Consider the following 14,165-nt stretch of genomic DNA (forward strand, 5'->3'; position numbering starts at 1 on the left):
TAATTCTTCTCTATCAGTAGCTGTAGATAGCAAGAGGGCCTACTCTTAACAGAAGCCCATTTCTCATGTTTTGTTTTGTTTTTTAACTTTCTGGAAAAATTCAAAAGTAGGTTATTATTGCCATTTTTCCAGACTCAGCCACAGTCCTTTCCGATGAAGACATAACTAGTATCTAGGTTTGCTGAACTATTTTCTTACTCTCCTCTCTGAGAAAACAAATTCTGTCCAAAACAAGGAGCCAAAGAACTTACTGGGCTGTCCTGTTTATTTAAAGGGAAAGCACCTGAAGCTCTGAATCATGTGATATTTAATTTAAAAACCTTTCAACATGCTACCGGATATTCCATAAGCAAAGAAAGCAAAGTGACCAAGTAGATGTGGATACGATAAGACAGTACCTCAGCCTGGGCCAAGTAGGGATTCAAGTAATTTTATTTGTTTGCAGCCCAGTGGCAGAGAGTCTCTTACTCAGGTTGCTCAAGGGAGGATGCCACAACAGGATGGACATCACCCCCTTCTCCAAAGCAACAAGGCATCTTGAAAGCTCAACTTCTTGGTGAAGCTTTACGGTTGGTGGCAGGACTTAGTTTATCCATGTGAAAAGACAGCTGAGTCTGGGATGAAAATTCTTCAAAGGAAAACCCCTTCTCAACAGTCATACTGAAGAAATTTCAGCCAACACGTAATCACATTCACTTTTGGGAGAAGTCCATCCCAAAATTTTGTAGTGGGAAGAGAGGTAGGTGCAGTTACCCAGCCCACATTCACTTTCCTCCTTGTCTGGATCAGATATAGTTTGAAGAGAAGCTCGCCTACATTCATCTTCTATGCCAGGAAAGATGAACAGAGGCCAAAGTGGGGTCCTGTCCTTCACAGATGCATTTTGGTTCTGGCAGAACGTGAGCCATAAGCATCCTGTTCCCACCGTGTGCACTCTGGAATCAGACACGGCTGCTCTTCCAGGAGTCGGCACCCACGCTCATGTCCGTCTTTCAGTTAAATCTCCTGGGTTTAGTAACTGTAAAAGATTAAAACCAAATCTGGAATAGGCTGCAACCAAATAATAGGAAAAATAATTCACACTACGGAAAAGGTCTGAGTGGTAGTAAGGAATGCACTACAGGGGTAAGTCAAGGATATCTAGTTCCAAACCAAGAGATACACACTGACTGATAGATCTCCTTCCTATACTGGCCTTCGGACAGCATTTTGGCCTCTTCATGACACTGGCATTTTCACTATGCAATCAAGTATTCTGAGTCCCTAGGCCAAACTACTGTTTTTGTAGTCATGTACTCACAGGCAGTGAGGGACACATGTAGCACTTACAGATACATCAGAAATGGTGGAACCAAAAATCTCCTGTCAGGCAGTGTTAGTCCAAGTACAGGCTGAAAGCTCGAGCAGAAGTAAGAGGAAGAGGAGGCTTCTCCCAGTGAGTTCTGTATGGGAGCTGGAGCCCATTCATAAGGAACCCAGGGATTCCCAGGGCCTAAAAAATGGCTTTCCTGTGATGAAGGGAGAAAGCCTGAGACTCCAAGAGGGTGGCGGACTTTTTAAACTACACTCAAGATTTTCTATTGAAAGTGGTTCTATACGATAATTGATGAAACTTGGTTCCATTTTGTCATGAAAATGAGATGGGAATAACAGACGGAACACAGAATAAAACCTGGGCTTAGAAAAAATACAACCAGATAAATTCTTGAGCTGGAGATAGATTTACTTGGTGATCTCAATTTGGATAAAGGTAATTTATACAGTATAATTTAATAATATGGAATTTCAAGAAATTTAAACAAAATTCAAAGAAAATTTAAAAAAACTTAAACCACAAATTTTATTTGCCGTGTGGTTAGGATGTAAGAATGGTGTCTTTTTAATCTCAGTATAGATCCAGATGCTGGCACTCAGATTAGCAGTGGCACTTGACGAGAAATCTAGAAGAGTTTGTAATTTGTGTTTTCCTTTTTTGGAAGACGTTCTGATATACTGAAGGCTGGCTGACAATTATTTACACTGGTTCCTGAGTTCGAGAATGTGAGCTCAGTGGGACTACAGAACCCCACATGGGATGCCTCAGTCAGCAGGGGTCCAAAGCCCTGGGGCCCCAGGTGGGCCTGCACAATGATTTGGAGAAGACTGGGTAACACTGAGGTCAAATAAAAATTTGTCATTTGAATAAGATGTAGTTTTGATATATTTAACCATAACTTTTCTTAAGAAGAGTTTTTTTATTTAAGTAGGAGTCATTTATTTACTTATTTTTAAGTAATCTCCAGGCCCAACATGGGGCTTGAACTCACAACCCTGAGATCAACAGTGACATGCTCTACCAACTGGGTCAGCCAGGTGCCCCTGATACTTGCCTTGGCTCCCCACTGCCCCTGGGATAAAATCATGTCCTTAAGGCCCTTCAACAGAGAAACGAGCTTACCTTTCCTGCTCTCACATCTCATTCCAGCCCCTCTCTCCATTCCACATCCCATCCTACTCAACCCTTTTGACTCCATAGTCGTGTGCCCTGCTCCCTCTGACCTTCTGCCCTTGTACACAGTCGCCTTTATGCCTCTTACCTTCTTCCAGTCCCTCCACTTACCCAGAGAGATAACTGCTCTTCCTCCCTCAGGTGCCAAACTCTACAACTTATTCCCTGACTTCCCCCAAGACTAGCACTTACTACACTAAATAAAAATAGCCAGTTTATTGATCTGTCACCCTTCCCATGCTCTCTGGATAGCACAACTCCAGGGGCACCGTCTGCACAGTTACACACGGCAGAGACTGTACTTTGTTTACTACTGTATAACTAGTCCCCAGCAGAGGGGCTTGCACACATTAGGTATGTAGCATCTGTTAACTAAATTTTTTGTTCTCTTTTGTTGTTGTTTGTTTTTATTTCAGAGAGCGAGAGCACTCCAGCGTGGGTAAGGGGTGGGGGCAGGAGAAGAGAGAATCTTAAGCAGGTTCCACACTCAGTGTGGAGCCCAATGTGAGCCCAATGTAGGGCTCAATCCCACGACTCTGGGATCATGACCTGAGCCAAAATCAAGAGTCAAACACTCAACCAGCTAAGTCACCCAGGAGCCCCTTGACTAAGTTTTTATACATCTGGCATTTATTTGAGGAAACTTGGAATGATTCATTAAAAAAAGGTATTTAAAAATACAGGAGAGAAAAGCTCCAAGGTTTCAAACATAAAAAAGGAAAAGGCTGAGTGTTGTGGACTGGCTTGTCAGAATGAGTTTCTAGTAAGTAAAAAAGAGGTGATTCTTCTGAACTAATTCAGAGCAATCCAGTAGTCCATAAGAGAAAGTTTTTCTTTGATAGAAGAATTACAGTTAATAAAGGCAGAAAGAAAAAGGGAATTAGGATATCACCATTTTGTAAGTCTTAAAAAAAAAACCGATCTAGGACATGATCAGTGATGTTTGCCAAAACTTTTACGTAACCCACTGGTCAATCATTAAGCTTAGTAAGAGGACAACCTGGTATCACTATGTCTCCAGTGAGCTGTGACAGAAAGAGGACAACTGAGTTCACTCTGTCTCCGGTGAGCTGTGACAGAAAGAAAGAGTACCACCTGTAGAATATTCTCGCCGAGGAGGGGGAAGACCAAACATGAATCTAATCTCCTAACCACCAGTTTTTAGAAAATCTGTGGATAGAGAAATATATTAAACAATAGGAAGAGTCAATCAGCCAAAACCAGAATGCAGGAAATTCTATAGGACAAATAACCCAATTCCTTAAATAGCCATTCTGGAAAAAAAAAGGCAGGGGAGAGTAGAGATAAAGCAAATTAAGCGAATTATTAACCAAATACAATGAATGGGGCTTGTTTGAATCCTAAAAGACATTATGAGAAAAAAAGGAATACATACTTATTATTCAAATATATCAATAAATTGTTAATTTTGTTGGGTATGATAAATATATTACAGCTATGGGAAAAAAAACTTATCTGTTAGAGGTATATACTGAAATATCTACAAATGACACGGTATGTCTGTGATTTGCTTTTAAATACTCCAGCACAAGGCACCTGGGTGGCTCACTCAGTTAAGTGTCTGACTGGCTCAGGTCGTGATCTCAAGTTTGTGAGTTCGAGCCCTGCATCAGGCTCTGTGCTGTCAGCTTAGAGCCTGGAGCCTGGTTCAGATTCTGTGTGTGTGTGTCTCCCCCCCCCCCCCCCCCAGCTCATGCTCTTTCTCAAAAATAAACATAAAGAAATTAAAATAAATAAATCAATAAATACTCTAGCACTGGGGCACCTCGGTGGCTAGTTAGGCATCCAAGTTTGGTTCAAGTCATGATCTCATGGCTCATGGGTCTGAGCCCCACATTGGGCTCTGCGCTGACAGCTCAGAAAGAGCCTGGAGCCTGCTTGGGATTCTTTGTTTCCCCCCCTCTCTGACCCTCCCCCACTAGTGCTCTCTCAAAAATAATTAAATAAATGTTTAAAAAAATTTTAAATACTCCAGCACAAACAGAACAGCAACAACAAAATATAGGTAGGAAGAGATAAAATAAGAATGATAGAAAGTTAACTATTGAGGTTGGGTGATAGGTACATGAGTACTATACTCTCACTATACTTTTTGAAAACATCCATAATAAAAATTTAAAAACACATAAATGAAGAGGGGAAGTAACAAAGGAAGTCTTCACAGGCTACTCCATAGCAGTAGCCAGGAGAAAGTGAATTAGGAAAAACCAACGACACCAATAGCAAAAAAACTTTCAATATTATACAAACAAGACTCAGACACTGGGTCACAATGATGAATACAAGGAAAGGTCCTGGCAAAAACATTAACATGCATGTCCAAAGGCCTGTGATCCGGCCTTATAGACTAATCAAGAATATTCAATATAGGATGCAGTCACTGAATACTCCAACAGCTGTGGTATCAGTTTATACACATGAAATGAACTCATGATGAAGTCATCTACTCCCAAGACAAAAGACCTAAGATTCTAAGGTTCTAAGATCTTAGGATTCTAAGATCCTGAGATTCTACAAGCCTGACAAGTTTTAATTCTGTTTTCTGGGTTAGAGTCAAGACCATAGAGATGGGAATGCTTAGAATCAGCCTAAAACCTTTCCCTGCTTTAGATGGGGATTCTCATTCCACAAGCACCATTCAGCCTGGTGTCTCCCAGACATATGAACCTAACAAAATAAACAATGATTACTTTCAATAATTTTGTTGATAATATTTGTTGCTACTTTTTTTTTTTTTTTTGCTCAAGGACCACTTTGTCCCAGGATATTATTTTCCTTATAAAACAAAAGCAGCATCCTTATGTCATAGGCAGAGAACAGTAGGAGGAGATATCATTCGGTGAGGTATGTATATAAAGGAAATTAAAGCTGAGAGACGCAGCCATGAGTGACCAATCTCCCAATCCAGGAGACCCTACCAATCAAGTTCTTTCAAAGCTGGTCTCATGCTTAGCTTAAAGGAAGATCTTCCAGACAAAGTTTCCAGGAAAGGGAAACTGGAGTAATTTTCAGATCTTCTAAACTAGACCTCCAACCACTGTCCATATTAGTCTCTACAGAAATAAAGTAAAGGCAAGAGATAGATTTACCTCCTGTGGATTTACGGCAGTTAAGACAGAAACCTCATATGACTGCCTCCCTGACTGCATGGTCACCAAGTGATGTGTCACATCAGGCACTGAAGACAGGGGACGTGGGGATCCTTCAGTAAGCACCTCTGAAACAGCAGAAAACATTTCAATGAAAACTGAATCCACAGTTATACCTACCTGCATTATCAAGCCTCTCATTAAGAACACTAAAAACTGTTCCCAGAAAAACCCATATTCCTGTATTTCTTCCAAATTAATTCCTGTCGGATAATCATTACCAGTGAATTTAGGAAGTATTACAAAAGGGGGATGAGAAGGGACGGTGAGAAATCTTGATGTTAAGAGTTGACCATTTTGCAATATGCCAATTTAGAGTAATACAGCTTTTGAATTGTTAACTGGATTAACCGTGCACTGAAACGGCAAAATCTGCTTATGCGGGCAAATCAGGGGACCAGTGCCAACCCTTAAAGCAGCCACCTGTGACAGAAACAGTGTAATATGAGCAAGTCAAGAACTTAGGTCTGGCTTCAAAGTTCCTGTACTCAGTGTCCCTTCCTCCCTTGAGACTTTCTTCCTTAGGAATGGCAAAGTAGTTCCATGCCATTTCGGTGTCTCACACTTTGGTTATCCACTAGTATCTACGAACCCGAGGAGGCTTGCTGTGGTGGCACATGCTGGCCCATGAAGACTCTACACAGAAGTTACACAAACGTGGTCACCTATACACAAAACTGAGTGGGATATGAGTAACTAAATCACAGGATCTCGGACTGTATCAGTGAGATCACCATAAACACCTTCTGGAAACAGTTTGTACATAAACTACTTAGCCCTCTAATAAATTAAAAGTGTCTCCTAGGGAGCTTTCAATATATACTGCTCTTCCAGAGTGTACCGTGCAATTTAACATTTGCTTATATACTATCTTTTGTTCACTGTTGTCTCCCATATGTAAGTTTTGACTTCTCAACTACATTTTAAAGTCCCTGCTTTCTACTTTTATCTTTCCCATGGTGCCAGGCACACAGTAGGCACTGAATAAATGCATGCTGACCTCACCTGTTAAGTTTTTCAGAGAAGAGGGCCTGGCCTGTGTAACTTGGGTGAAATTTCTATACCAGAGAGGAGCAACTGTTTCCTAGAGAGCCCTTTCTTTTCTCCAGAAGATATGGCTTTTGAAGGTATGGAGAAATTGCTTTATATCTCCTCTGTAAAACCTGGTTATGTTCTGTTTAAATGTTTTAAAAGTTAAGTTCTTCCAAAACTGCAATAGGAAAGATAGAAATAGTTGGGCTAGGATGCTAGGATTCTGGATAATTTTCTTCTTAAAATTTTTGTTATTCTTTTGTTACATCATCTGTTCAACAAAAAATAAAATTTTTTAACAGATTCACTTATCCATCCCAGAGACAAAGAATACACATGCTACTCAATCATTCCACAGCTATTCACAAGAAACGAAATTAATTAAAACCTCCATTTTGGACACACCCCATTCCTTAGTCTCTAGTTACAGTCCATTTTCCCCAAATAAAGAAGAGTTGAAAGTCTTACCATCATCAACTCCTAGGATAGAATTGGTATTTGGTAGGTTCAAGGACTCTCCACCAAGGCTGGGCTGGGGATTCATAGGCACCAGGTTTTTACTGGTTACTGAAGCCTCTTCAAGCAAACTACTGCCCATCAGTGGCTCAGCTGCACAGAGAACAGGATGTGAGAGAGATGCAGCGGTCAGGCTGTGCCTGGTCCCCATTTCCCTTCCTGGACCTTTTCTTTCAGAAGTGGAATCTTGGATGCTACCTATTTTGGGGGAGCAAAAATAAACTTAGAAGGGAAGGGTGGAGCCTCATAGATAAATATCCTTGCCTGTGATCAGCATGTGGAGAATTAATATGCGAAATGGGATGGATGCATCCTTGGAAAGGAGTATTTGGAATGAAACAACTAATTAAAAAACATGGAAAAAATAATAAAAATGAGTTATCAAATTTAAGTTAGGGTAAAAAGGGAACCATGACTGATAAATAAAAAATGTCTAAAACCTTGTGTTATAGAAATCCTTATCACAGCAATACTCAAATGCTGGTTCATGAATCAGCACTAGTTACCATATAACTCACTAGGGAAACTTAAAAACTATAGATTCTGGGATCTTATTCCCAAATAATCTCATTTATCATGTTGTATTGTTTTGTTTTGTTTGGGAATGAAGGGTGGACAAGTAATCACTAGTCCATCCAGTGAGACCAGGTCTTTCGCCCAAACGTAGAGTCTGAAAATTTCCAAATAAACAAGCCAGTTTTTGGGTTTTTGACCCCAGAAAATATAGCCCTCCACTACACCCTCTCTTCTCACCAGTTTGCTCCTGCTCTTGACTCCCAGCGGCTCCTAGCTGCAAATGATGCTTTCTCATGTGCACATTCCTACTCCCACTCTGAGAGAAGGTCTTCCCACAGACTTGACACTGATGGGGCTTCTCTCCTGAAACAGAGACCAGGTTAAGACACTGTAGCCAGACAGCGTACATTTCTGATAGAAAGAGAATGGACTCAAGATGTGGATAGAGAAGCCCAGAGAATGTTAAACTAAACATAAGACGCTTTTCCTTTTCCCATTCTCCACCCAGCCTCGGAGGCCCCCCGCCTCCAAACTTTCAGTATATCAGAGAAGGCAGGAAGAATTCACCAGGACAGCTTGGCACGCTCACTGCTCCCAGCCCTATCCTAGAGACCCCCTGCACTGCTGCCTTCACAACCTCTGGTGTCAAGTCACAGCGGCCATGTAGAATACTTCCTTCCCTCTCCAGATAGTCTTCCATGGACCTCCAGAACATGCACCATCCTCAAGGATCTCAACCCTGCATTCATAATACCCCCTTATCCCACTTCCGGCCACCACTCTCACAGTGTTTACACCGACGGCTCGTCCACACGTCCTGAGTCCAAAACTCTCAGTCTGCCTTCCACCTACTCAGACAACCACACTTAGAGCTGGGGTCAGAAACACATGCCTACTGGGGACCAGCCTGAGGCAAAAGTAAGTGAAATGGCCAGAAAACTTCCAGAAATGGCAAATTTACAGGGACAGAAAGCTAACCAGTGGTTGCCTGGATGCTGGGGTGGAAACAAGAACTGACACCCAGGGGACCAAAAGGAACTTTCTGGTACGACAAAGTGTTCTAAAACTGGATTGTGGTGATGATTGTATAATTCCATATATTTTCTAAAAATCACTGATTTGTATGCTTACAATGGATGAATTTTAGGGTATAGGCATTATACATCAAAAAGCAGTTGATGGGGTACCTGGCTGGCTCAGTGGAGCATGCATGCAACTCTTGATCTCAGGATTAGGTGTTCAAGACCCACGATGGGTGTAGAAATTACTTAAGAAAGAAATAAAGTCTTTAAAAAAAAGCTGTTAAAAAAGAACTAAAATGGACTGACATACAGTGACTATACAGAAACCCATGAATTTAAACTAATACTAATGAATAAGAAAGGCAGTTATCTGACACTATTAGAAGAAACAAGAGCAATAATTTCTTTTTTATTTTTTTAAGTTTATTTTTTATTTAGAGAGAGAGAGAGCAGAGAAGGGGTGGGGAGAACAGAGGATCTGAAGCAGGCTCCATGACAAACAGCAGAGAACCTGATGTGGGGCTTGGACTCACAAACTGTGAGATCATGACCTGAGCCAAAGTCAGATGCTTTATCGCTGAGCCACCCAGGCGCCCCAACAATTCTTATTTAGAAAACTCATAAATGAAATTAAAAGAAAAAGGTAACACATTTATTCTTATTTCCTATACAAATTACCAAACAGCCCTAATGGAAAAGAGACCTTTTTTTTAATGTTTTATTTATGAGAGAGACAGAGACAGCATGAGCAGGGGTGGGTCAGAGAGAGGGAGACACAGTACCTGAAGACAGCCTCCAGGCTTTGAGCTAGCTGTCCGCACAGAGCCCAACACGGGACTCAAACCCAAGAACCATGAGATCGTGACCTGAGCTGAAGTCGGACACTCAACCAACTGAGCCACCTAGGGGCCCCGGAGAAAAGACCTTTTATACAAAGAATTCAAACTGATGTGAACAGAATGCTAGAATTAGAAACCTACCATTTTATAATCTAATGAAATAACCAATTCAAGCATCATTCAGAGATGAAACCATAAGGCAAAAGGCTGCCAGAGAAATTACATATACAACCATCTAGAACACATTCATGCTAAATCTTTGAACTTTTGAGGCTTTTAGGGCTTACTTCCTTTTTATAGGAAATCTAGGGGAACATGTTAAATGACCAAAAAAGGAAGCAAACCAATAAATCCAGAATATGGGACATTCTATAAAACCCAACCAACTCCATTATGCAGTAAGTCTAATGGCATGAAAGGAAAAAAAAGTGAGTACAGACAGATTTAAAGAAGACTTGCTCAGTACAATAATTAAACTCTGTTGGATCCTGATTTAAACCCACTTTAAAAGACATTTTTGAGGAAAGTGAAAAAAAACAAAGCATGGACTGGGTGTGAGATAAAACTAAGAAATTGTTAATCCTAAAAAGTATGATAATATCATTATTGTTACATAAGAAAACGTCTTTATTTACTCTTATGTATGCCTGATATAATTTTATATAATACAATTAAGTAAAATAAAATAAAAACACTCTGTAAGCCAAGCAAAATATATGTGGAAGTCTACATCGAAGCCACAGGTTATCAGTTTGCCACCTCTGCTTAGAACTGTCATCATATAAAAAACTGCTCCATCCCTACAAGCTCGGCTCTGAAATTCATGTCCCTGACTGATTACACCTCTTCAACCCCCTCACTCCCACTGAACTGCTTTGCTGTCCTCATCGTACGTAAACAACTTCCAGTTCCTTCTCTCCACTCCCCTTCTGGCTTCCCTATACTTCTTATGGCTAGTGATTTGAATAATTACTTGATTCTTTTCTAGAATCTCTCTCCACTTTGAGTTCACTTCCTCCTTGGCAAGTCTCTGCTCTGAATGATCTCCATGGTCCATACCTGATGGAAATTAAAAAGCACCCAGCACAGTGCCAAATACATTTGCAAATAAATCTCTTCAGTAAAGTTCTGGATTAGAAAGCAATTCAGTCAATGGCTAAGCTGAAAATAAGAATTAGATTTCCACCCCCTTTGATTATACAACCCTTTGAATGCAATTATTAAAAGCCTTAATTTCTAATTCTGTCATCACCTTTATGTTGAACAGTTTGTTTCTTTCTAGATTTTTTTTATTTATTTACTTCAAAAAAATTTTTTTAATGTTTTATTTATTTTTGAGAGAGAGAGAGACAGTATGAGCAGGGGAGAGTCAGAAAGAGAGGGAGACACAGAATCTGAAGACAGGCTCCAGGCTCTGAGCTAGCTGTGAGCACAGAGCCCGATGCAGGGTCTGAACCCACGAACCACGAGATCATGACCTGAGCCGAAGTCAGACGCTCAACCGACTATCCCACCCAGGTGCCCCAAGTATATTTATTTATTTATTGTGAGAGTGACCACACACATGTGTGCACGTGGGAGCAGGGGAGGGCCACAAAGAGAAAGAGGGAGAATCACAAGCAGGCTCCACATGGTCAGCACATAAGCCTGAAGCAGGGCTCGCTCTCACAAACCATGAGACCATGACCTGAGCTGAAATCAAGAGTCAGAGCTTAACTGACTGAGCAACCCAGGCACCCCTCTAGATTTCTTTATACCATCTCCCTCCCATGCATTTATACTTTTGGTTCTCCACCTTCCCTGAAATCTATGAATGGCCAGAGTTCGAGTACCTGAGTGAACCACCAAATGTTTTCGGAGGCTAGAATACTCAGCAAAGGAACGGCCACATCCTTGGGCTTCACAAAGGAAAGGCTTCTCTCCTAGAGACAGAAAATGAGTTAAAGACTCAGTCTTCTGATGAATTGACTATCTATTACTTTCTTTTCCCATGACTCTTATTTTGTTTCCAATGACATGCTCTGATTTCTTGAATTTGTGCTATATAATTTCAATTAGATCATTCATCAAATGTCTTCTCTCAATGATCTCCTATGAGACAGACGACCAGACAGTGCTACCCTCTTCTTTAGAGTGGTCACCTCTGAGCATCATACTTCCTTCTCCCATCTGGCTTAAGGGCTGACGGCAGCTACAATAACATACCTTCTTCAGTAATCCCATCCCTTTTGAGGGTATCAAGATCAACACCATATATGCTGTCAGATTTTTACCTTCTATCAATTCTCTTTATGATTCTGTTTATAAATCCATTAAAAAGTGCAGATTTTTACAGGTTACAAAATAGGTAATACACAGTCCTATTCTATAAAGCAAACAAAAACAGGTGTTCATTCAGAGGTACAAAGAAAAACCTGTAACAATATGCTAAAAGCAGTTGTATCCTGACAGTGGTACTATAGATGATTTACTTTCTTCTCTGTGCTTTTATGTAAATTTCATTGTCTATAGTATTACTTTGATATTTTAAAAATCAAAGATGCATGGTAAAAACTAAAGTCTGTAGGTTGAAACTACTACTAACTTCCTTGTTTTGTTATTGTACTCTGGCTACATAAGATGTCACGTTTTGGGGAAGCTGCATGAAGCACACAACAGAACTCTGATTACTATTTTTTTTTTAATTTTTTTAAATGTTTATTTTTGAGAGAGACAGAGCTTAAGCGGGGGAAGGGCAGAGAGAGAGAAACACACACAGAATCTGACGCAGACTTCCAGGCTCTGAGCTGTCAGCACACAGCCTGACACAGGGTTTGAACCCACAAACCATGAGATCATGACCTGAGCTGAAGTTGGACGCTTAAGTGACTGAGCCACCCAGGCACCCCTCTTTGTACTATTTTCACAACTATTCATGAGTCTATGATTATTTCAAAATAAAAAGTGAAAAAAAAATCAGAGATGCAGTTCCTATCTGAAGGTCACAGACTAGTGTAAGATAAATGTATTCACAAATAACTTTAATATAAATTCCTGTACAAAAAAGTACTTGGAGTATTTAGAAAAGGGAGGAGTTCTAATTGTGGTAATTTGTTTTTAGAAGCTGAATTTAAGCTGATCTTAAAAGATGACAAGGAAGGAAGGGAATTTGGGGCACAAAGAACAGTGTGAGAACAGTCTTGAAACTGAGTGCCCAGGACAAGTTCAGAAAATAGCAAGTGGAAAGCAGTAAGAAATATGGCTATTGGTCTCTGCCTCTGGTTCCTGACAGAGTTCCTAAATCCCTTGGAATTTCCTAGGTGATAGTAATGTCTGTTCTCCTAGTGAGTGACTCTTGCTGGGCTCCTACGTGAAGGCTGCTCACCAGAAAGACCAAGCCATGATTAGAAGCTTGGGATTTTCACCCCGTACCCCATTCTCCAGAGAGGGAAGAAAGGCTGGACATGGAAACTAATAACTGATAATGCCCACATGGAGAAGCCTCTATAAGAATCCCTGAAGTACAGGGTCCGGAAGCTTTGTGGTTGGTGAACACAACTACACACCAGGATGGCAGCACACTCCAACTCCATGGGGACAGAAATTCCTATGCTTCAGACTCTTCCAGACCTTGCCCTATATATCTCTTTGTCTGGCTACTCTTCTGTATCCCATAGCATATCCTTTATTATACAATAAACTAGGAGACGTAAATAAGTGTTTCTGTGAGTTCTGTGAGCTGTTGTAACAAATAACTGAATCCAAAGGAGGATCATAGGAACGTATGATTTGTAGCCGAGTCAGATAGTGGGTGTGAGCAACCTGGGAACCTACTTGCAGCTGCCATCTGAAGCAGTTTACACACAGTCTTGTGGGACTGAGCCCTTGATTTGTGGGGTCGGATGCTATCTACCAGGTAGACAGTGTTAGAATTAAGTTAAATCGTCGGACACCCAGCTAGTGTGGCAGAGAATTTTTTGGTGTGGGGAAAAATCCTCATATATCTGGTGTCAGAAGTGTCAGTGTGGCAGCAGTGTGAGAGTAAAGGAGAAATCCAGGAAGAGGGCGTTTCCCTATCCGGCAAGTAAAGCGGACACGGTGACAACAGGGGAGCTGGGCCTGGAAGGTGGGGGCAGCACTGCTCTAGCTCACACTGTTCTTTCAGACCACAGTTTAATGTTTGTGACTTTCCAGCGAGTGGTCTGTGCACACAGTCAGCCCTCATGGTAAGCCACTGAAATTGGTAGCTTTAATTACTGTTGTTACTACTAATAAAGATCTGTGGTTCAGTTTTGACATCTGAGATAACTTGAGTTGTCAGCATTTGAAATCCAAGTCCTTGTAAGAGCTCTGGAGTCAGATCAGAATTCAAAACTCAATTCTGCCTTTTCCTAGCTATGTAATGTTGGGCAAGTTATTTCACTCTCTAATCTCCTGTTTCTTTGTCAATAAATACAGTATCTAATGCATAAAGTATCCTTAAGGATTAAATGGGATAATGTATATGTGCTTCACCCATATTAAATTGTGTCGATAAATGCTAACTTTTATTATTATATTAATTATGGCAACTCAGATCTACGAGGGATCCAGGGAGAAATGA

The 14,165-nt window shown here is 40.8% G+C and overlaps 1 protein-coding gene across 3 annotated transcripts in view; it reads right to left on the bottom strand.

The window, feature by feature from the left end:
• Window positions 1-247: 247 nt before the first annotated feature.
• Window positions 248-14,165, bottom strand: part of ZNF410 (zinc finger protein 410) — a 51,582-nt gene continuing 37,664 nt past the window's right edge. The window contains exons 8-12 of one of the 3 annotated variants that reach the window (XM_029952949.1): window positions 11,416-11,505; window positions 7,960-8,085; window positions 7,159-7,299; window positions 5,599-5,726; window positions 248-1,018 (exon numbers count right to left, since the gene is read on the bottom strand). In XM_029952949.1, the coding sequence (XP_029808809.1) occupies window positions 980-1,018; window positions 5,599-5,726; window positions 7,159-7,299; window positions 7,960-8,085; window positions 11,416-11,505 (524 nt within the window). In that variant the 3' untranslated portion in view covers window positions 248-979. Of the gene's footprint in view, window positions 1,019-5,598; window positions 5,727-7,158; window positions 7,405-7,959; window positions 8,086-11,415; window positions 11,506-14,165 lie in introns of all 3 variants that reach the window. The other 2 variants (XM_029952948.1, XM_029952947.1) reach the window with 2 other exon arrangements.

Source organism: Suricata suricatta, chromosome 9 (assembly GCF_006229205.1).
Source record: "Suricata suricatta isolate VVHF042 chromosome 9, meerkat_22Aug2017_6uvM2_HiC, whole genome shotgun sequence".
NCBI classification, from domain to species: Eukaryota; Metazoa; Chordata; class Mammalia; order Carnivora; family Herpestidae; genus Suricata; species Suricata suricatta.